This window comes from Mastigoproctus giganteus, chromosome 10, assembly GCF_048544385.1.
Source record: "Mastigoproctus giganteus isolate SK-2022 chromosome 10, ASM4854438v1, whole genome shotgun sequence".
In the NCBI taxonomy this organism is placed as follows: Eukaryota; Metazoa; Arthropoda; class Arachnida; order Uropygi; family Thelyphonidae; genus Mastigoproctus; species Mastigoproctus giganteus.
The window spans coordinates 28,482,229-28,506,736 of NC_143584.1; the positions used below are offsets into that span (position 1 = coordinate 28,482,229).

Genomic DNA, 24,508 nt, shown 5'->3' on the forward strand with positions numbered 1-24,508 from the left:
GTCTGGGTTTGATTTTAAATTGGCAAATGTCAAAGTATCCTGCAACTAAGCTGCCATGAAGTAGGATTAGCTAGTTCCCTAATGTGAGGTATGGAGCTTGCTTCTGTTGGTATTTATTGTGAAATACATTTTGCCATAAACTGCAAAAAAAAATTTTTTTTTAATGTGCCTCCTAGCCCAAATTGTCCAAAATTAGAGTGATGTTATCAAAAATAAAATCATAAAAAAAAAAAAAAAATTTTAATGCAATAATGTGTATGTATCACTTGATTCAAGTTCACGAACATCTGAATTTAAATTCTGGAAAATGTCTTCATCATCAGACAACTGAGCTTAACAAGTGCTCCCATCTATTATGCACTAGCATTAGCATTAGTAGAGGCATTTGATGCAAGAAAGCAAGCTTATGCAGCATCAGCCAAAAAAAAAAAATAAAGTAAAATAAATAAATAAAAAATAACCACTTCCACTTCACCCCTCTGTTCGTTCAAAATACCTGTCCAGCTGAGCCTTAAACTTATTTAGGCTATCAACTTCCACGACAAGGGATGGAAGTCTGTTCCACCTACCAACCACCCACTGGCTAAAGACAAATTTCCGCACATCTATCCTACATCTGTCTTTCCTCAATTTGAATTTATGCCCTCTCAGGTGATTATTCTGAGCAAGAGGAAGAATCCCATCAGCATTGAGCATGCTCAAACCATCAAGGCTTTGTACACCTCTATCAGATCACCTCACTGGTGCGTAGTCTCCAGACACTGTAATTCGCAAAACTTAAGCCTTTCTTCGTAAGAGCACCCCTTTGTTCCATTCACTAATCTTGTTGCCCTTCTCTGTACTCGTTTCAGCAGCTCTACACTAATTGTATTTACAATTACTTGAAAATACAGATTGATCTAATGTTAAAAGTAGGATTCCCTGAGGATTTTGGGGCCACCTTTGTTTCGGATTTTTAGAAATGATATCAATAAAGGATAGAGGGCATGAAGTCAAGGTTGGAAGAGTGGTAAGGTCAGTGACAAGCAGCACTTGAATGGGTTGAACACACTGAATTCTGATGGGATCCTTCCACTTGTTCAGATTACGAACCTAAGGGGGCATAAATTCAAATTAAAGAAAGACAGATGTAGAATAGATGTGTGGAAATTTGCCTTTAGCCAGCAGGTGTTTAATTTCTGGAACAAACTTCCATCTGTTGTTGTGGAAGTTGATAGGTTAAATAAATTTAAGGAGGAACTGGACAGGCATTCGGAGGGAATGGTGTGATTTTTTTTTTTTTTTTTTTTGGCTGATGCTGCATAAGTTCATTCACTTGCTTTCTTGCATCACTTGCCACTACTACTACTTCTTCAGAATGACATGGATAGGTCTCAAGGATGCTCAGAAAAGTGGCAGATATGTTTTAGTGCAGCAAAACATCTTATGATTGAGAAACAGCAACCCCAAAATAACTTCTACACTTGGCAGGGTTGAATTAAAAACAGTAGCGGAAGTAAAGGGATTTGGTAAATAAGATATGGACAGACATGAAGTTCTCTGAGCAGTGTAGAAAGCCAGCAAGCAAGGACAGCCCATCTTATCCTATTGATTGAATATTTGTTTGTAGAGACAGGGAGATCATAATGTCACTGAGTATAATGTATATATATATATATATACTTTTTATTTTTATTATTATTATTATGTATAGCAGCCCTGGCCAAAAATATGGCAATTTGTAGTGTTAATTGAATAGATATCTTACCAGATAAAGGCCAATCAGTGAAGTGGCATTCGAGTACTGCTGAGTTATGTTGTTTGTATTGAGCAATTAACCTCAGCCAAGGGGACTACAGAAACCACAATCATCTGGTTACCATCCTCTGCACATAGAGAAGAGCCAGGGTCTACTTTACTTGTGTTCTTGAACAAGCGTGCTCATAGAACTCTATGCCCGTGCAGGAAGAGATCAGAAGGACATATGCCTATAATGAATCCTATCCTGACAATCTGAGCTAGCAGTGATCCCATCCAAAACAGCCAGCAAAAAAAAAAAAAAAAATCATTAGTCCAGGTCATGCAAAAATATTAAAATAAACATTTAACTTAATTCCAGTCATCTCCATTCCTTGGTAGAGCAGTTCACAATTAGAGCAACTGTAAAATCACACTTGAAATAATCTCCAAATATGGACACTGCATCTAAAAACAGATATCTAGCATCTTGAAAAGACCCAAAGCCAGACAACCTGCTTGATGATTTCTACAAACCCATATGAGTCAAGAATTTCAAGGTTACTGCTGTGGGCAGTTGCAGTTAATAGCTTGGGTAAATTCCAAGGTCAGCTGGATGATTACCAACATGAAGAAAGAATTGTGTTGGTATTTTATTGTTTTTGGGTTGTTTTTTTTTTTTTTTTTCCCCCTGGTGCAGCAAAAGCCTGTGTCCTCCCTGCACTGTACGGCTAATACTAATAAAAGATGGCATCACTTGCTGGAAGATATCAAGACAATTTGTACATAAAAGATACATTATGAAAATGACCCTGAAAATTGCATATGGGAGAGACTGGGTATGGCTCTAACATTTTTTAGTTCTGTGCCATTTTGCCAAAAAACGTTAGTTTTATTTTAAGTTGCAATTGTTTAAAATAATATTTGTGCTTTTACTTTCTCTATTCGTATAGTTAAATTGCTAGCCTTTAGTACAAAACAATTTTCGGAAAATGTTACAACCCCTGCATTGGGGGTATGTTGTAATATGCATAGGGCAGGTGCTTGAATTCTTCCTAAAACTCTACTTTCACAGATTTGTCATGATGTTTGATGCACTGTCATCTTGAAAGTGCCCCTGTCCACAGGGATAAATGTATGTTACTGGGTGTATCTAATCCACAATGTTCAGATTGGTCTGGTGTTCACAGTACCCTACAGTGGGATTAGAAGGTCAGACTATTACACCTTTTCCAGCAACCTGTAGTGTTGGTACACAACAGGATGGTTCCAGCACCTTGTGTTGTTTACTCCCTATGCACTCCTCCATCAGTGCTGAAAAGCTTAAATCAAGACTTGTTGGACCATGTGACTTGCCCCCGTTCCTTTGCATCAGTACAGCCATATTTTGCAGTTGGTGCCAATGGCAGTAACAGTAGCTTCCATGAAGGTCTCCTACTCCCATAATGCACTGTTCGATGGATTCTTTACATACTGATGCCTTTTGATGTTGATGTTCTCACATGAAATGTAGAGGTTAATGATTCATTGTTTAGTGGTGAATAAACCTGATAATCTATATTTATCCTGAAAAATCAAGATGGAGCACCTTTTTCCATCAACTTACACTTTCCACTGCAGCTGTGTCTGTTCAAAAATGTTTTGTTGGCATTTTTCCATTTGTTAAAGATGCAAAAGGCACTGGGTTACATGGCTAAATGTTTTCCTAAACATGTCACACATCATGTGAACCACTTCAGTTTACATGTGTTTGTTATTTTAATATATTGCATATAGGCTCAAACCTATGGTCCTAATAAGATGGCCAGGCAATGTGCATCTGTATTACTTTCATGCTTAGGAATGAGTCTTAGTATATTTAGTATTTATTAAGAAATACTAAATATTCCAACGTATTATTGAGATGTTATTGTTCTTGATTTATTCTTATTATTTGTTCAAAAACTAGACAAAATAGGTATATAATACCCTTTCAGCTGTGTGGCTGATTGTAAAGTTACAACAACTCATCCCAGCTAACTGCACCAAAATACTATTAGTTACACTTGAATGATCTAAGCCTGATGGGACAAAAGCCAATTTAAATGCAAGGAAATACAAGAGGTGTTTGAAAAGTTCATGGCCTAAGTATGAAAAGGGAATGGTACACTTAAAAATATCTGTACTTATAGTGTATAACACTTCAAAATAGTAACCCACCAAGTTTCATGCAGTTTCAATAACATTTTTCAATTACAGGTCCCAAAGTCAAAAGAGTTATGTGAATGAGAAAAGATGGGCAAAATCAGTCACTATGAAGTCATCCCATATTTGGAGGGGGGGGGACTAATGGCATAGGCAATTCATATAGTTACAACAATGGGGAGAGGCCACTTCTTAACCTGTTCCATCCATAGTTAAGAAGTAGGCAGCAAAATTTAAACAAGGGAGGGAGACCTGGAAGATGACCCATACTGTGGAAGATCTTCAATGCCCATCACTCCAAAAGTTGTTCATGGTATATGTGATCTGGTGGTGTGTGCCACATAACAGAGGTTCTTGTGATGAAAAATGTGTTAGCACAATAGGTGCCAAAGTTGTTGACATTAGATCAGAAATCCACAGGAGTTGTAAAATCAAGTGAACATTTGCATCATTTTCAAGCTGATCTAGCAAATTTTCTTGATGACCATGGATGAGACATAGGTCCATCACTTTCAGCCAGAGACAAAGGAGCAGTCCAAAAAGTGGAAAAACAGCCCTTCTCCCCTCCAAAGAAAGCCAGTTTGGTTCTTTTCTGCTGGCAAGGTGATGGCACTGATTTTTTGGGATGCTGAGTGTTGCTTATCTTCAAAAGGTTGTGTAGAAAAGTGTTGCTTATCTTCAGAAAAGCCAGACAGTCATAGAGGCATATTATGCAGACCTTGTGAGGTGCTTACATGACAACATCAAAGATAAACACTGAGGAAAACTCAGCAAAGGAGTCTTGTTCCACCAGGAAACGTGCCTGCTCACAAGTCTGTCATTATTATGGCTGCACTGCATGAGTGCAGCTTTGAAATCTTGGACAATCCCTCATATTTACCAGATCTGTCACCATCACACGTTCACCTTTTCCCTAATTTGAAAAAAACACCTGGTTGGCATCCATTTTACCACCAACAATGATGTCATTACTGCAGTGGATGAATTCCTGGAGGCCCAAGAGAAAACTTTCTTCACAGCAGAAGCAATGTCATTGCATTATCTGTGGCAGAAGTGTACTGACCCCAGAAGGGACTACATTGAACAGTAATATGCTACCAGACTCCACATAAATATACCCTTCATACTCAGGCCACAAACTTTTCAAATGCCCCTCATGCTTATTTTAAATATATTTTATTCACGATGGAAGCTGTCAAATTAAATGGCAAGAGAACAACTTTATTGAAAACGAAAAAGTTACATAGGCAGAAAACTAACAGCACTAATTCTTATTTGCACTATCCTTTATTTATTTTTATTGTCAATATGGCAATTTATTTTATTTACTTATATAATTTGTTGTACAGAGTCCAAATTAATGGGAATTAAAATATTAAGTTACAGTTTGGTCAGTAGAACCCAACATGAACTTGTATTCATAATTACTTGTTAGTTTGGCAAACTTGCCAGTATTATATGAGTTCATAATTTTAAACATACAAACAAAGCTAAATCATAAACTCACTTGTAATCATTCACTTAAAATTATCTTGACACATGTCAAGATAGTATTGAGACTACAAATTCTGCTCTCCCCCCCCCCCAAAATATTCCCAAATTCAATGAATATCATGGGATTAATTTACAAAACCAACTACCCAGGCTGCCTTTGCAGTGGTGGATTAGCAGTACTGGTAATTTTACCACTGTCAAGACAACTCCTGTTGTACATCCATCCTGGTTTCTATTTTCTTTTCAACTCTAAAACTTCAAATTCCTAGTTGTTCCACTAGCCAGGATGCAGGCAAGGTTAAAAGGATGTAATCAAAATCTAACACTGCTATATTATTTAAAAACAGAATAGTGTTTCTCAGCACCTGATTTTCATCCTTGTTTTTTATATAGCTTCCGGGTAATAAAAGGTAAATAAAATTAAACCCATAAAACATAATTTAAAATTTTTTTTAATTTTAAATTACCTCTCAATTTCCAATAATCTGTCAACATTAGCAGTTATTTAATTTTGTTAATATCGTTTAACCAATATTGTTTAATTTTAAGGATTACCATTGGAATGAACAAAAAATTTTCTTAAACTCAGACTTCTTTTTGTAAACAATAGTAAATATACATACACGTGCAATTTCAAATGAGAAAATAAATTAATTCTCAGTTATCAGGGCTATCCGACTGACACTTTATATCCCACCTTGGGAGATAAGAATCTTTAATTAGTTTTTCTTCAAAACCAGTCGCAGTAGGCCAATCAAAACTAAAATAATCATTCTGAACACCTTCAGGAGAATCACTGTCATCCATAGTCAATGAAGTAGAATTCACAGGGGTTATGGTATAAATATCTAAAATAAAACAAGAAAATTAAAATTCCAAATTTTACTTTTATTAACTAAACAAAAAATTAAATAAACAAGTTATGGTGATATTGTAATTTCCATTTAGACTTCTATAGACAACACAGGTAACACTCAACAGCACCATTTGATGCGTTCATTGTTAGGATTCGTTGTGGAAGGGCACATTTTTAGCATTAGCACTGGTTGAGAAGTATGATGCAAGAAAGCAAGCTTATATACAGCATCAGCCAAAAAAAAAAAAAAAATTCCCATTTCACCCAATCGATCACTCCAAATGTTTGTCTAGTTCAGCCTTTAATTTATTAATCTATCAACTTCCACAACAACTGATGGAAGTAAAGTCTGTTCCAGCAATCAACTAGCCGCTGGCTAAAGGAAAACTTCCGCACATCTATTCTACAACTGTCTTTCCTCAATCTGAGCAAAGCGGAAGTATCCCGTCAGCATTGAGCCTGCTCAAACTATTCAAGGCCTTATACAACTCGCAGGTGCCTAATCTCCAGATGCTGCAACATTCAGAATTTAAGCCTTTCTTTGTAAGAGCACCCCTTTGTTCCTCTCACCAATCTTGTTGCCCTTCTCTGTACTTGTTCTAGCAAGTACTCAAGGTGTAGCCTGACCATTGCCTTATACAAAGGTATAATCATCTCCTTGTCTCTGCTAGCAAAATTCCTATATATCATTAACAAAACTACATGACCTGCTCTGGCAGTCCATTGTGGCACTGCTCAGAGAACTTCATGTCTGACTGCACAATTAACTCCAGGTCTTTTTCATTCACCACTTCCCTGAATGTAGTACCACACAGTTGGTATATTTCTCTTGGGTTACTCCTACCCATATGCATTACTTTGCATTTGTCAATGTTAAACTTTAATTGCCACTTCTCTGCCCATCTGCCTAACTTTTCTATATCCTGTTGCAGTAGCATACTGTCATTAACAACCCTGCCAATCTTTGTATCATCTACAAACTTGGACATTAAGCCTGATATATCTTCATCGATATCAATGATAAATACACAGAACAACAATTGGCCCAACACAAACACTGGGGGCTCCACTAATAACATTAGTCCACGTAGAGCAGCGTCCATTTAATACCACTCTCTGCCATCTCCCACTCAACCATCTCTTTATCCATTGCAGCAACTTGCCCTTAATGCCACACCACTCTAATTTGTACAACAGCCTTCCATGTGCAACAGTATTAAAAGCTTTCCTGAAATCAAAGTATATAATATCAAAAATTATTTTTTGCATCCAGTTATTTTCTGACCACATCGCAGTATCCAATCGAATTGGTCAGACAAGGCTTCCCCTTAACAAACCCATGCTGTGTCTGAATTATTACTGCAGTCTTGTCTAGGTGATCCTGTATCACCTCTTTAACCAATGACTCCATTATTTTCCATGGAACAGAAGTTAAACTAACAGGTCTATAATTATTTGTGTCACCCTTTGCACCCCCCCTTTGTGAATTGGGGATACATTTGCACATCTCCAGTCAATGGGGACCTCCCCTGACTAAGGATTCTCTCATAATTATGGCTAAGGGTTTGCTTACTTCCCTTGCTGCCTCCTTCATTACAACTGGATAGATTCCATCTGCTGCAGGTGCCTTTTTTATGTTTAACTTCAACAATTTCTCCTCCACTTTGCACTCAGTTATCACAAAATCACTTAGCTCCCTGTTAGAGTTTGATCAACTTCCATTCACACATGAATACTTCCTTCTGTGTGAATGTAGATGCAAAATACGCGTTCAGTTTATCAGCTACTTGAGCATGATCATCAATAGTCAAACCATCTATGTTAAGTGGACCAATCTGATTCATCCCCTTCCTTCTAGAGTTTACATAAGCAAAGAACTCTTGCTATTTTTCTTTGCATGTTTGGATTTCTCGTAATCAGCCTTGCCTAACCTCCTTTGTGGCTTGATTACAGACTATATCTGCCAAAGGCTTCTGTGTCACGTGATTATTTATATGCATCCCATGCATTTTTCTTCTTTGCCATGAGCCTCATTAATTCATCTGATATCCATTTAGGCCTGAACCTTGAACGGTATTTCTTAGTTGGTATGAAAAGCTTAGTAGACTCCACGATTAAGTCCCTGAAGGCTTCCCATTTAGATTTACCGTTGGTAACATCATCAGTTGGTCCCACTGTATAGAATTTAAAAACTGTCTGAGACCACTGTAGTCACCTTTACGAAAACAAAAGCCCTTCCCTTTACCCTTAATGGTAGTTACATCTTTAAAATAAATCCCACATCAGTACATTGTGATCACTGTCACTTAGTGGTTTCTTTATCTGCAAATTCTTAATGCATGAATAATCGCTGCTGATAATCAGATCAAGGGTATTACTCCCTCTGGTTGCCTCTCGAACACGTTGCTCTAGAAAACAATCCTCGAATTAATCATCATATACTCCCTCCTATCAGGTCTGGGCAGAATTGCAGACACTTTGAAATTTAACCCTAACTCACTACTTTTTTTCAGCATTGACCTGTACTTGTTAAGTAATTAGTGCCGATATGTACAACAATATCACCTTTTGTGCCCTTAAAAGATGATATCTGCTCTACAACGTCATCAACTTTTGCCTCTTTCAGACATACCCAGGTCCTGTTCCACCAATCCTTTTTGCATAAGATATTCCCCATCTCCATGACAATAGAGTCACCAACAATTACTAGTTCCTGTAGGACCAGCGCATTCTGCTTTGGAGATTGCCACAGTGTTGCCTATGCACAGGAGTGAGCTCTGGCGTTGAATTGGGCAGCTCAGAGCTTCATGGGTCATCACATTAATTTCTTTGAGGGCATCTACCCAACACCTCAAATTCTCATAGATGCCCATCAGAATGCTGAGTTGGCAACTAATTTCTTCACAGTCTCTGCACTTAGCACACACGAAAACATCCTCCTTGGCTAGAGCATGTCCTGTTCTAAAAAGGTCTGCAAACATTTTACACATTTTTTTAGACTGGGATGCATTGGAGAATCGCCCCCTTCGGTTCTCCCCCAAGCCACAGCACTTCTGTTACTTTGTGTCCATTGCTTTGCTGCTCTAGTCTGGGTCTTGATTCCATTTAAGTATAATTTGATTAACAATGAAATTTAATAAGATTAATAAATTTTACTGATTAATTGATAATAATATACTAATCTAACAGATTTCTAATACAGTGCTACATATTTCACTATCTAGTTTTATGTTAAACCTTACGCTATGAAGTTCCCGGATCCAGATTTATGTTACCCTATTCTTATTGTATAACAATCACGGCATGTTACGAAAGCAAAATCTTTTTTTTTTTTTTTTTTTTTTTATGAAAACCCCAAACATGAAAGGTATCAAAACCTATAGTACTTAGTACCGTGCATGGGTTGAAGGAGTAGTATGGGGGGAAGGGGATGCCGGAAACTTTGCTCTAGAGACTAAACATGGGTTTCACCACTTCAAGCCTCCAATAAGCAAAGTGGTCTATGGACACTAAATATTAACTTTCAAAATCACTATCTAAATTCAAAATGGAGCTTGACTAGAACTATAAAGCTACTTAATGAAAATAATTTAGTATGACAATTAAGTCAATAAAACAACTAAATATAAATAAAAACTTAGCATTCACTGGAGCTGCAAAAATCTTCCTACATGCAACAAAACTACAAGCAGGAGAATTTATTTAAATGATATAACTACTCCTGATAATGTAGCTAAAATCCTCAAAATCTTACGAATTGCATACCTTATGGTTCTAGATTGAAATCTTGCTTACGACTGTTAGCTGTATTGAACATGCAAAGACAAATTATCATCCCATGGTTCACTGTATTCTAACATTATTTTAGGACCTAAATGCAGATTCTTCTATAAATGTTAGCCATGTTAGAGGCCATTGGCATTAGCAAGGGTACATGATACAAGAAAGCAAGCTTATATAGCATCAGCCAAAACCCCCCCCCACCTCATTTCACCCAACCACTCGCTCCAAATGTTTGTCTAGTTCTGTTTTGAATCTGTTTAAGCTAGTAGCTTCTACAATGACAAATGGAATTTGTTCCAGCAATCAACCATCCACTGGCTAAACGCAAACTTCCGCACATCTATCCTACAACTGTCTTTCCTCAATTTGAATTTATGCCCTTTCAGGTGATTATTCTGAGCAAGAGGAAGAATACCATCAGCATTGAGCATGCTCAAACCATTCAAAGCTTTATACACCTCAATCAGATCACCTCGCAGGTGCCTAGTCTCTAGACACTGTAATTTGCAATACTGAAGCCTTTCTTCATAAGAGCAACCCTTTGTTCCGTTCACTAATCTTGTTGCCCTTCTCTGTACTCGTTCGAATAGCTCTACATTCTTCTTACAATGAGGCCTCCAGACTTCTATACAGTACTCAAGGTGTGGCCTGACCATTTCCTTGTACAAGGGGATAATCACCTCCTTATCCCTGCTAGAAAAATTCCTGTATATCATTGACAAGACACCATGAGCTACTCTTGCAGACCATCTGCACTGCTCAGAAAACTTCATATCTGCATGCACAATTACCCCCAGATCCTTTTCACTCTCTACCACTGTCAGTGTAGTACCACACAGTTGATATGTTACTCTGGGGTTACTGCTTCCTATATGCAGTACTTTACATTTGTCAAGGTTAAACTTCAGTTGCCACCTCTCAGCCCATTATCATCTGCAAACTTGGACATTAAGCCTGATACCATCATCGATATCATTAATGAATACAGAAAACAACAATGGACCCAACACTGAACCCTGGGGGACTCCACTAATAACATTAGTCCCCGAAGAGCAGTGTCCATTAATTACCACTCTCTGTCTTCTCCCTCTCAACCATCCCTTTATCCATAGCAGCAATTTGCCTCCAATGTTACACTGCTCTAATTTGTGCAGCAGTCTTCCATGTGCAACAGTATCAAAGACTTTTATAAGATCAAAATATGTCATATCAAAGTTATTCTTTACATCCAGTTCCTTTGTGACTACATCATAGTATTCAATCAAATTAGCAGACAAGACTTCCCCTTAACAAACCCATGCTGTGTCTGAGCTATAACTGAGGTCTTGTCTAGATGATCCTGCAATGCTTCTTTAACCAGTGCCTCCATTAATTTCCCTGGAACAGAAGTTAAACTAACAGGTCTGAATTGGGTGCAAGAATACATATGAATAGGAAAGTTTTTACGGCTCCAACAAATAGAGAAGTCTTTGCTTTTTTATTGACTTAAATTGGCATATTAATTTATTTTTTAGAGTTGCTTTATATTCCTAGTAACAATACTTTAGTTTAAATTGAATTTAGATAGAGATTTTGTAGGTTTTTTCTTAGTATCAGTAAGGTTATCATATCCACGTGTGGGCAAGTTTTGTAGCTCCCACAAACGAAAGTTTTTAATTATACTTAGCCGCTTTATTGACTTAATTGTTAGATTAAATTATTTTCTATAAGTAGCTTATATACCTAGTCAAGCTCTGTGGTTTATTTTGAATTTAGATAGCGTGATTTGGAAAGTAAATAATAACCTTGTGTCCGAGGTATTAATTACTTTCCGTTTGTAACTTTCCGCCATTGTTATACGATATGTGTGCCAGCGTAAGGTTTAACGGAAGACTAGATAGCGTAAGGTTTAATGGAAAACTAGATAGCAAGTATAGTAGTATAAATTAATCAGTAAAATTTATTAATCATTAAATTTCATTGTCGATTGAATTGTACTTTTTTAACTAAATAAATATAGCGACCTAGTTATTAAAAACGTAACATCATAAATTAATACATATAAGTTGAGAGGGGATAAGAAAGTCATATAATATAACTCGGAGATGATATTCGATACCGAAATACATATATATAGTGTTATAACTGCATTGGGATATAGGTTTAGGGTTATATTTTGTATTGGAATTTTATTGAACTTGAATAGAAATCATGACTCAGACCAGAGCAGCAAAGCAAAAGGCTCAGACCAGTGGAAGTGCTGTGGCCCAGGGGAGAACTGAGGGGGTGCAGTTGTCCTCTCAATCATAGTCTGTTGAATTGTACTGCTTGTTTGATGTTTGTAGAACAATCAGGAACGGGACATAATATTGCCAAAGGGAATGTCCTTGTGTTTGTACGATGTAAGGAGTGCGAGGAAATGGGCTTATATGAAAGTTTGAAGGACAGGGTGGATGCCCTCGAAGGATCTAAATTGAGGGGCCCATCAAGCTCTCAGCTGCCCACATCAATGCCAGAGCTTGCACTTGAACATCACACAACACAGAAGCAACTCCCAAGGCAGAATGTGCTGGTCCCAAAGGAACTAGTTGTTGTAGGTGACTCTACTGTAAGGAAAACAGGGAACATATTGGGCAAAAAGGATAGATGGAACAGGACAAGGGTATGTCTGCCAGGGTCAAAGGTTGATGACGTTGTAGGGCAGATATCATTCTTTAAGGGGGGCTGGTCTTGGCGCATTATAGCCTTAGTAGCTAATGCGCCAATAAAATCCAAACAAATCCAAAATCCTTTAAGGGCACAAAGGGTGATATTGTTGTACACGTTTGTACTAATGGTATTAAGAGTAGGAGACCAGCAGAATTACTTAACAAGTACAAGACAATGCTGAAAAACAGCCGTGAGTTAGGGTTGAATTTGCAAGTGTCTGCAATTCTGCCCAGACACGATAGGAGGGAATAAATGATGAAAGTCTTGTCGATCAATTCGGCCCTGGATTTTTTTTTTTAGTTATTTTGGTTTTTTTTTTTAAGAGCATTAGCAACTAAGGCCATATTGCTCCGGGAATATGCGGTGGTCATTCCCTGACCTTTCCGCATCCTCCGTATTTGGTGGTGACGGGCTTGAACCCCGGTCTAATCAAGAAGCATGTGCTACGCACTGCTGCTCCTTCCCACCTGGCTACGGAGGCGCCTTTCGGCCCTGGAGAGATTGTGCAAGGCTCAAGGGGTAGAATTTTTCTCAGCCTGGTCTGTGCTTGTTAACAGGAGAGACTGCTTCTACAGGGATGGGATACACTTAAATAGAAAGGATGCAAGAATATTTGCTGGTGCCACTGAGGGAGAGTTAGGTGGGTCGGAAAACTGCTAGCTTGGGAGGATACACGGATAACAGATTAACAGTAGCCGCTGGCAGAAGTAAAAGTGATTCTTGCACTACTTCTATTGAAATGCAATTGAGCAGAAGCCTGGAAAGCAAGGCAATGGGAATTTCCAGGACTGCTGGGAGTCATAGTGGAACAAGTAAATACATAGGCTATGTTAGGGTAACTAAGAGTAGAAACAGGTGCATGTATACTTGCATGTACACCAATGCTGGGAGTATAGTTTAGAAATTCGATGAGCTTGAAATGCTAGTCAAGACATCAAAGGCAGATATTGTTGGGATATCAGAGACATGGTGTTACATGGACATAAGCAGTGCGGAACTGAAATTTGGGGAGTAAAATGTGTACAGACAGGATAAACAGGACATGAAGGGAGGAGGGGTTATGCTGTTAGTTAAGAAACACAAAATCTAAGGAAGTGCATCCAATTGATGTTGCCAGACAATGCAATGTTGAAGTCTGTTTGGTGTGACATAAGCACTGGGAAAGGAAAAATGAGAGTAGGTGTGTGTTATAGGCTTAATGAATCTGATGAGTATAATGAGCAATTGTGCAGAGAAATAGAGTGGATTAGTAAATTAGAGTGTCTTATAATGGGGGATTTTAATTTCCCGGATATTGATTGGAATATGTGGGTTGGTCACTCACACACTAGCATGGCTTTTGAGGATTTATTGGATGATTGTTTTCTACAGCAGCATGTTCGGAAGGCAACTAGAGGGAGTAATACTCGTGATCTGATTATCAGTAGTGATTCTTCGTGCATCAAGAATCTGCAGATAAAGGAACCATTAGGTAGCAGTGATTACAGTGTGCCGAAGTGAGATTTACTCAAAGAGGAAACTACCATCAAGGGTAAAGGGAAGGGTTTTTGCTTTCGTAAAGGTGACTGCAGTGGTCTGAGACAGTACTTAATTTCTATACGGTGGAACCGACTGATGATGTTACCAACAGCAAATTCAAAATGGGAAGCATTCAAAGAATTAATCTTGGAAGCTATAAGGTTTTCATACCAACAAAGAAATATTGTTCAAGATTTAGGCCAAAATGGATGTCAGATGACTAACTAGACATGTGACAGAGAAGAAAAATGCATGGAATACATATAAATTAACATGTGACACAGAAGCCTATGATAGATACAACCTGGTTTGTAACCAAGTTACAAAGGAGGTTAGGCAGGCGAAGGCAGATTACGAGAAATCTTTGGCAAAGGATGCGAAGAAAAACAGCAAAGAGTTCTTTACTTATGTAAACTCTAGAAGGAAGGGGATAAATCAGATTGGTCCACTTGATATCGATGGTTCAACTGTTGATGATCCTGCTTAGGTAGCTAACAAACTAAATGAATATTTTGCATCGACATTCACACATGAGGAGTTATTCAGGGAGGGGAATGCCAGAGGTGTATTCAACTCTGGCAGTAAGCTAGAGCTAGATAATCTTGTAATAACAGAGTAAAATGGAGGAGAAATTGTTGAAGATAAACAAAAGAAAGGCACCTGGGGTGGATGGAATCTAACCAGTTATATTAAAGGAGGCGGCAAAGGAAGTAAGCACACCCTTAGCTATAATTATATGAGCTTCTTTGGACTCGGGGGAGGTACCGATGGACTGGAGATGTGCAAATGTGACCCCAATTCACAAAGGAGGATCAAAGGGTGACACAAGTAATTATAGACCTGTTAGTTTAACTTCTGTTCCAGGAAAATTAATGGAAGCACTGGTTAAAGAAGCACTGCAGGATCATCTAGACAAGACTTCAGTTATAGCTCGGACACAGTATAGTTTTGTTAATGGAAAGCCTTGCCTGACCAATTTGATTGGATACTATGATGTTGTCACAAAGGAACTGGATGCAGGGAATAACTTTGATATCATATATTTGGATCTTAGAAAAGCCTTTGATACTGTTGCACATGGAAGACTGCTGCACAAATTGGAGCAGTGTAGCATTGGAGGCAAATTGCTGCTATGGGTAAAGGATGATTGGGTGGGAGAAGACAGAGAGTGGTAATCAATGGACACTGCTCTTCGTGCACTAATGTTATTAGTGGAGTCCCTCAGGGTTCAGTGTTGGGTCCATTGTTGTTTTCTGTATTTATAAATGATATTGATGATGGTATATTAGGCTTAATGTGCAAGTTTGCAGACGATACGAAGGTTAGCAGGGTTGTTAATGACAATAATGATAGTACACTGCTTCAACAGGATCTAGAAAAGTTGTGCAGATGGGCTGAGAGGTGGCAAATGAAGTTCAACATTGACAAATGTAAAGTACTACATATGGGAAGCAGTAATCCCAGAGTAACGTATTAACTCTGTGGTACCACACTGACAGTGGTAGAGAATGAAAAGGACCTGGAGGTAATTGTGCAGGCAGATATGAAGTTTTCTGAGTTGTGCAGACGGCCTGCAAGAGTAGCTCATGGTGTCTTGTCAATGATATACAGGAATTTTTCTAGCAGGGATAAAGAGGTGATTATCCCCTTGTATAAGGCAATGGTCAGACCACACCTTGAGTACTGTATACTGGTCTGGAGCCTCATTTTAAGAAGGATGTAGAGCTGTTGGTACGAGTACAGAGAAGGGCAACAAAATTAGTGAATGGAACAAAGGGTTGCTCTTAAGAAGAAAGGCTTGAGTTTTCAAATTACGGTGTCTGGAGACTAGGCACTTGCGAGGTGATTTGATTGAGGTGTATAAAGCCTTCAATGGTTTGAGCCTGCTCAATGCTGATGGGATTCTTCCTCTTGCTCAGAATAATCGCCTGAGAGGGCATAAATTCAAATTAAGGAAAGATGGTTGTAGGATAGATATGTGGAAGTTTGCCTTTAGCCAGTGGTTGGTTGATTGCTGGAACAAACTTCCCTCTGTCGTTGTAGAAGTTGATAGTTAAATAGATTCAAGGCAGAACTTGACAAACTTTTGTAGCTAGTGGATGGGTGAAATAAGGGGTTTTTTTTTTTGTTTTTGGCTGATGCTATATAAGCTTGCTTTCTTGCATCATGTGCCTTTACTAATGCTAATTACCTGTGTCTCCCTTTGAACCTCCTTTGTGATTTGGGGTCACATTTCCAGGCCATGGGTACCTACCCTGAGTCCAAGGAAGCTCTCATAATTGTGGCTAAGGGTTTGCTTACTTCCTTTGCTGCCTCCTTTAATATAACTGGATAGATTCCAACCATCCCAGGTGCCTTTCTTATGTTTATCTTCAACAATTTCTCCTCCACTTGACTAAGTTATTACAAGATTATCTAGCAGTTCTTGGAGAATTTTTGAACCTGGTTGTGGAGGGGTGATGCATTAACTTTCTACCCTGTTTTGGAACTTGTGGGCTTAAACAGAGGGATTCTATCTAGGAAACCTACAGTTTGCATTCTATGCTAGGAAACCTACAGTCTCTCTAAGCCAAAAAAAATTCCTTTATCTTGCAGTACTGAACACCACAGCTGGGACAATGAAAAATTGTGTTCATTTCTGTTCCATGAGGAGTAAACATTCACTCCAAATAGTAATTCTCAACAGTATTAAACAGAGAGAGAGAGAGAGAGAATATCAAGTATGCAAACAGGGTATCAACTCTCCAACAAAGGGACATTTTAGTTGGGGGGGGGGATCACCAGTAATGGTCACACTTCTTTGAAATAAGAATCTTGGCTGCCAGTTGTTATGGGATGAAATCCTAGAACCTGTGTAAGCTGTTGTGGGGTACAGTTTTGTGCTCAGTTTCTTTTTATAAATGGTCAATGCACTTTCCTATAGGGCTTAGTTGGGGATGGATTTCTGGAAAGGAAAGATATCCAGAGAATGGAGTGACCTGCCACATCACTAAACCTGAAATTTATAGAACACACTTGTATTCTTTGAGGAAATAAAGTGCAAGTTATATCCCCACAAGTACCCTAAATGCGCTAAAATAAATCCTCACAAAAAATAATAGGATAATGAAAGTCTTTTGTGAATGCCTTTAGCCAGTCCTGTCATGTTTGATTCAGTTTCTTGAATTGACTCAAGTCATTTTCCTTTCGTGTCCTGTTTTAATTATGGTATAAAGTAATTCAGCCCTCCAAATAATTTATCCATGAGAATAGATACAATTGAGTTTCATTTTCTGTTATAATTCTTTTCAAAACCATAAACTTTGGACTTTGTTTTGCTGAAACATACTTGAAGGAAAAGGAATTTAGATTCTGTTTTTGCTATATAAAAACATGGTTATTGTTTTTATATAGCAAAGTGTGTGGAACATAGAATGTTTATTATTATAGCAATCCAAACATGTATCATCTTTTAGATATCAAACTCCAGGGGCTCACATCTGGTGAGTATCGGCTTGTCTTCATTCTTCTCTTTCTTGGTGATTCTCTCTCTCTCTCTCTCTCTCTCTCTCTCTCTCTCTCTCTCTCTCTCTCTCTCTCTCTCTCTCTCTCTCAGAGTAACTCAGAAATTTTTTTGGCTCGTGCAGCATAAACTTCAGGCTTCCTTGCACTATATATGTCTAGTAATGAAAATAATTTATCACTTTTTTTGTTTGTTTGTTTATTTATTTATTTTTTTATTATTGAGGACATGAATACAGGCACTCCCCAACTTACGGAAATTCGACTTTACATAAGGTTGTGCTGGCCGGTGTAAACAAAAAAATGTGGAAAAGTATTTTGCATCCGTAAGAATAAATGGAGGTATCGTGAAAATATCATAATGTAAACCCAATAACACATTGTTGGGGGTTTTTTTTTTTTTTTTTGGTAATTCATTCCAAACTTTCACTATATAACTAAGCTATTTATCTCTCCAAAAGGTCATTTGTATAATGGAAATTGCGCTACCCTTTCATCATTATCATGTTCGGTTATAAGAATCAATTTTGAATGCCTTTGTGATATTTTTCTAAAACACACTTCTTGAGGTCGCGATCATAAAACAATAAAAACAATTTGCACTTTTTGGGTTATTGGGCTTTTCTGTTAGTTAGTGCATCTAATTATAAACAGGTAGTAAACTCGATCTTACTGCATTTGCGATAATCCCGATAACTGGAATTGTGTGGGTTTTTATGTTATTATGGTGAAATGTGTTTTCCCTTCACTGAAATCTTTAATCTTATAAAAAATTATAAAAAAACATAAATTTTCAGAATCTTCTCTTCATTCCTACCTGCTTATTACAATGGTGAAGGGAAAGCAACCAACGGACAGTGCAAGTGGTGGCAGTGCTAGGAAACCATACAAAATTGATAGAGAAATGAAGATGAAAATGATTAAGAAGTAAGAAGCAAGGCAAAGTTTGTCATCTATTGCACAGGAATTCGCTGCTTCAAAAGTGAATACTATTTTAAAGTACAGTGAGCAATCAGTAGTGATCACAAAACAGCGTTCAGGTACTATATCGAAGATGAAAAAGCTATTAATAATGTGGATGGAAAATCAGATTCAGAAGCGAGTCCCCCTGAGTTTAATGACCATTCAAGCAAAAGCAAGAAGTATTTATGAAGACAGTAAGGATAAGTACGGCGAACCCCAAAGCCAAGTTCATGGCAAACATCGGGTGGTTTGTGGGTTCAAGTATCTCACTGGTTTTCACAATATTAAAGTAAGCAGTGAAGTCACCAGTGACAATTCTGCAGCTGCAGAGAAATTTTGTAATGTGTTAGGAAAAAACCCTTCTAAATCTCCACAGCCCTCAACTCTGTTGAGGGCTGTGGAGATTTAGAACATTAGATTTGGAGGCTATTCTGGCAACGATGCTAGAAAGATAAAACTTGCTGACTTTGTCTGTCTCCTCTTTCTTTTTGTATACTTTTGTAATTTTTCCTGCACATGAGGGAAAAAAATTGAATAAATAATTCTATTTACGTGTTCGTTAAACATTTCTTTTTTGCTGTAATCAAATTCAGCATGCATAGTTGTAAGTGCTGCATAAGCATTTAGGGAAATTCAGCTTACGTAGAACTCCACAGAATGCAACCCTTATGTAAGTTGGGGAGTGGCTGTAGTTTTGGTCACCCAGATTACATATAATGTCCAAAGTAAAAGATATTTTCAGTCTTTCAAAATAACTTCCTACTAAAGACAAACCAGGTGTTTTACAAGCCAAATATCTCCAATAAAATCACCTTTATAATTTGGCATTAGATTATGGAATAATTCTAATTATACATTACATTTATTTCCAAATAAAACCATGAATTTGGAAATTTTGAAGAACACTATTTTCTTCTTTGTGTACTCATCCAGTATACTCATCATTGCGAACTACAAAACATAGGGAAAAGCCGAAATAAAGAATGGAGTGCCCCATCTAATTTTTCTCTCCCTTTATTCGTGATATTTTTATCCTCAGGTGGAAACATGACAGAAAAGACACACCATAAAAATTTCAGAAATTGAAATATGTATTGGAACATATATATTTATTTATAATCCCATACAGTGTAACTGGAGTTTGACCTTTTTTGTATAAAACCTGGAAAAAAAAAGAAAGAAAGAAAGAAAAAAAAATGTCCAGTGATATAATAACTCTCAATCCAATTATATGTGATGACAGGATTCATTATGGAATCCTGAATCACTGCAGTTATTAAATAGTTCTGTTGTGTGGGAATTTTACTTATGTTAGTTACATTGGCATTGTTCCCTTCAAAGTAGCCCTCTCCAGAATTTATACATCAATCCCAACACGGCGCCTCCATAGCCAGGTGGGAAGGAGCAGCGGTGCGTAGCATACGCTTCTTGATTAGACCGGGGTTCGAGCCCGTCACCACCAAATACGGAGGATGTGGAAAGGTCAGGGAATGACCACCGCATATCCCGGAGCAATATGGCCTTAGTTGCTAATGCTCCTAAAAACCAAATAAACAACAAACAAAACAAACAATCCCAACACTTCCTCTGAAGCATTTCTGGAACTCCTGTTTTGTGATACTGTCCAACACTTCCTGCAATTCAGCTTGAATCTCTGCGAGGTCTTTGAATCTTCATCCTTTTAATTGGATTTCCATTTGGGGGCTGAAAGAAGTCACAGTGGGCCAGGTCAAGAGAATAGGTAGGGTGAGCCGTCACCATTTGTTCTTGGCTGAAAACTGAACCAACAAAGCCATATTGACTGGCACACTATCAACCTGAGGATGCCACTTATCTCAGTGCTTTCTCCTGGCATCCTCAAACAACATCATATACAGTTTGGCCTGGTGGAAGGAGCTCCTGATGAACAATTCCCTCACTGCCAAAGAAACAAATCAACATGCTCTTGATGTTTTATATGACCTACCTTGCCTTTTTTTGGATGTGAAGATAATGGACTTCTTCTATTAGCTTTGTTTTTAGATCATAATCATAAACTCAGCTTTCATCTCCTGTTATGATCTTGGAAAGGAAGTTTGTCCTTTCCAGCCTGTACTGGCAGGTCCTTGCATACAGAAACCCAATTTTGTGTCTGTTCTTTACTCAGCAAATGGGACACAAATTTTGCAGCAATACACCTTGTTTAAATTTTCATTTAAAATCCATGGCATGAACCATATGATAGGCCTAGAATATCACAGATATCATTAATCACACTGTCTGCCCTCACAGATAATTTTATGCTCTTTTTCAGCATTTTCATCAGTCAAACTTAATAATGGACAACCCAAGCACTCAAAATCCTCAACTATTATATACTTCTAATTCTACCAAACATCTATGCTCTTCTCTTAACACAATTTTTTTTTTCCTGAACATTTTAGGTGAGGAAACTAGTATGATTAGTGACAGCCTCACTCTTAATTATATTAACATCCAAACCCTAAAAATGATCAGTCACTAGAATGATTAACACATTAAGTTGGTATGATCTTTGATTCTATAATCTGTACATGACCTACCTTTTTGCACTGGGAGTGTGCATACTAAGTAATCATCTTCACATCTTGAAATTCTTATATGTAGCCTTCTTAGAGCTGAACGCATACGATGTTTTGCTTTACTTCCTCTATTGGGATCTTCCGGATTCCACAAATCTTTCATGACTGCCCAGTCCTATGAAATATAAGCAATACATTAAAAATACTTGGAGATGGATAAAAAAAATAGCTATCCAAAGGGAACCTTGTATTGCAGATGTGAATATGATATTTTTGCCTACTTACAAAAGGAGGAGTGGGGGGGTAAGTACTTTCCTGAATACTATAAAGGCAAAAAGATGGTTTTATAATCTAGTTTCACTTGCCAAATTCATTATTTATTTCATCATTTAAGCGAAATAATCAACAGACACCCGAAAAAAGTCAGGTACATGGAATAATCTGGCTCAGATCCAATCAGTAATAAGCTTTTGTTGGGGTGTTTTTTTTTTTTTTTTTTTCCAGTTTTGTTTTCTAGGGGAAGGATTTTATCTGTTGCAGAATTGGTCTCAATATATTCCCACTATTTTTTTTTTTTTTTTTATGTAAACCCCCAAACACGAAAGGTATTAGAACCTATGGTACTTAGTACCATGCTTGGGTTGGAGATTGAGAAGATGAAAGAAGATATTTGTTGACATTGGACTTGAACTTCTGTAGACTGTAATTTCCAGAAAATGGCAGTTGAATGAATAAACGAGGAAGATGAAAAGTTGGTTCTGCGAGTTTGAAGTTGGACAGTAAATGGATGTTGGCTGGTGGCGGCACGGGTTCAAACTGTTTTGAAAGAGAGAGCAGGAATTATAGAAGCCAATTCAGAAGAACAGTGCCCATGGAAGTATCTGTAGAAGAGGCATGCAGCAGAAACAGTACATCTATGAGACAGCAAGTGCAGAGACTCTGTTAGAGATGAATCATTAATTAACCTAACTGCCCTCTTCTGAATGGAATCAAGAAGCCTGAGAGAGGTTTTGGGGGCACCACCCCAAATGTGGGAACAATATTCCATGGCTGGGCAGATTTGCAATTTATACAGAGTGAGCAGCTGTTTGGAAGAAAAGTAACACTGAGAGCGAAAGAGAAAACCAAGTTTTTTAGATGCAGAGGAAGCAATATTTGTAATGTGCTTGTGCCAAGAGAGATTAGAAGTCAGGTTAATCCCCAAAAGAGATATATCATTTTGCCTAGAAATCGGAGTGTCACTAAAGATAAGCATAGGAGCAGAAGAATCCTTTTTGCGAGATATAAGACAAGACAGTTTTAGAAGGGTTGAAATCAACTAAGTTGTCTTTTCCCCACTGGAGAATTACCTGAAGATCAGCATTTAAGGAATTGGTAGCAGATTTTTGAGAAGTTGAAGCTGATTGAGCAGGACAAGGTTTCTCAAAATGGAAAGTGGAATGCAATGTGCTATCATCGGCAAAACTATGAATAGGATTTCCAGTCAATGGAAGGTCATTAATATACAAGACGAAAAGAGTGGGGAAAGAACTGAACCTTGGGGGACACCAGCATTACTATAGAAGTTAGATAACAGAGAGCCATCTACCATCACCCTCAGTGAGCGTTCAGAGAGAAAACTGGATAACCAATTACTAAAAACAGTTGGCAAACCATAAGATGGAAGCTTGTTTAGAAGACCTTTATGTGAAATACGATAGAAAGCCTTTGAGATGTCAAGAGCAACTACTTGTGTTTCACCGAACCTTTCCATTGAATTAGTCCATAAATGGGTAACATAAGCCAGAATATCACCAGTGAATCGACACTGATGGAATCCATACTGGCGATTGTTGATCAGACGGAAGGTTTCTAGGTAGTTTAAAATTTGGCGGTTAATTGATTTCTCCATTACTTTAGAAAGAGTAGGAGTAATTGCAATGGCACGATAATTGGATGGGAGGGATTTGTCACCCTTTTTAGGAACTGGCTGGACATAAGCAAATTTCCAAGCAGAAGTAAAAACACCTTTGGAAGAAGAAAGTGAAAAAAGGCGGCAAAGAATAGGAGTAAGTTCAGGAGCACAGGTTTTGAGAACAAGTGGAGAAATACCATCGGGACCTGGAGCTTTCTTGGCATCAAGATTCGTCAAAATTCTTCTGATATCCTTTTGACGGAAGACCACAGGAGGCATTGAATGGAGCGTGTTGGGAATGGTGTGAGGTGTTTTCCCAAGATCGTTAATGCATGAGTTGAAAGAAAAATGGGATGCTAGCAGGTCAGCTTTATCCTTGGCTGAAGTGACAACAGAACCATCTGGTTTGGACAGAGGTGGGAGCAGAGATGGGCAAAAGTTGCGGCCAATAGCTTTGGCAAGAGACCAGAATGCTCGGCTACCATTAGGGCAAGAAGCAAGTTTTCTACTCTTAGCCTGTTCAAACTCTAGTTTGGACTGATTAATAACTGCTTTACAATTGTTGCGAGCTTTGGTGTAGGCAGAAAATGAAACTGGGGAATTAGAAACAAGCCAATTACGAATGCAATATTCTTTTCTTGAACAGCCTTAGCATATTTATTGGAAAACCAAGGTTTATTTAAAGGATGAGATTTTAAAGTGGAGTGTGGGATAAAGGATTCCATTCCTGCAAGAATAATTTCACTAAAATGATCTGAGCAAATGTTGACATCAGAAGTTTTGAAACAGTAATCTGACCAAGGAAAAGAAGTCTCGCAGGTCATCCCATTTTGCATTCTTGTAATGCCAAACAACACGAAGTTGGGAATAGCCATGAGATAGAGGTTCCATTGGAGAAGAGACAATCACCAAGTTGTGATCTGAAGTGCCTAAAAGAGCTCTCACATCGACCGTGTACTTAGAAGCATTGCTTGTGAGAAAAAGATCAAGCGTATTGGCTGTATGATTAGGATTGTCCGGTATTCTTGTAGGTAAATGAACAGTCTGTGCAAGGTCATTAGTAATTGCAAAAGCCTCAGCATCTCGACCAACTGGGTCGGTGTGACTAGAAAATGGAAGCCAGCTGGAGTTGTGAACATTAAAATAACCAAGGAAAATTACCTCACTGTTGGGAAAGTTGGACTGGAGAAAGTCAAGTTGCAAAGAGAGGAAGTCAAAGATCTCCAAGTGATTAGTGGCGTTGGGAGAACGGTAGAGACAACAGATGAATTTTACACAATGAGGTAGAGAAATTTTAAGCCAGAGAAGATCAAAGAGAGGAGATTCCAAATTGCCAAGTCTCTGACATGGAATATCAGAATGGACATAAGC

At 38.0% G+C, this 24,508-nt stretch overlaps 1 protein-coding gene across 1 annotated transcript; it reads right to left on the reverse strand.

Annotated features, from left to right (window-relative positions):
- Positions 1 to 6,051: 6,051 nt before the first annotated feature.
- On the reverse strand, positions 6,052 to 21,406 carry LOC150078916 (uncharacterized). Its single transcript, XM_090382885.1, has 2 exons — positions 21,265 to 21,406; positions 6,052 to 6,242 (listed from the first exon to the last, which is right to left on the reverse strand). The coding sequence occupies exons 1-2, from the start codon at positions 21,404 to 21,406 to the stop codon at positions 6,052 to 6,054; spliced, it is 333 nt and encodes a 110-aa protein (XP_090239011.1).
- Between the last annotated feature and the right edge of the window lie 3,102 nt (positions 21,407 to 24,508).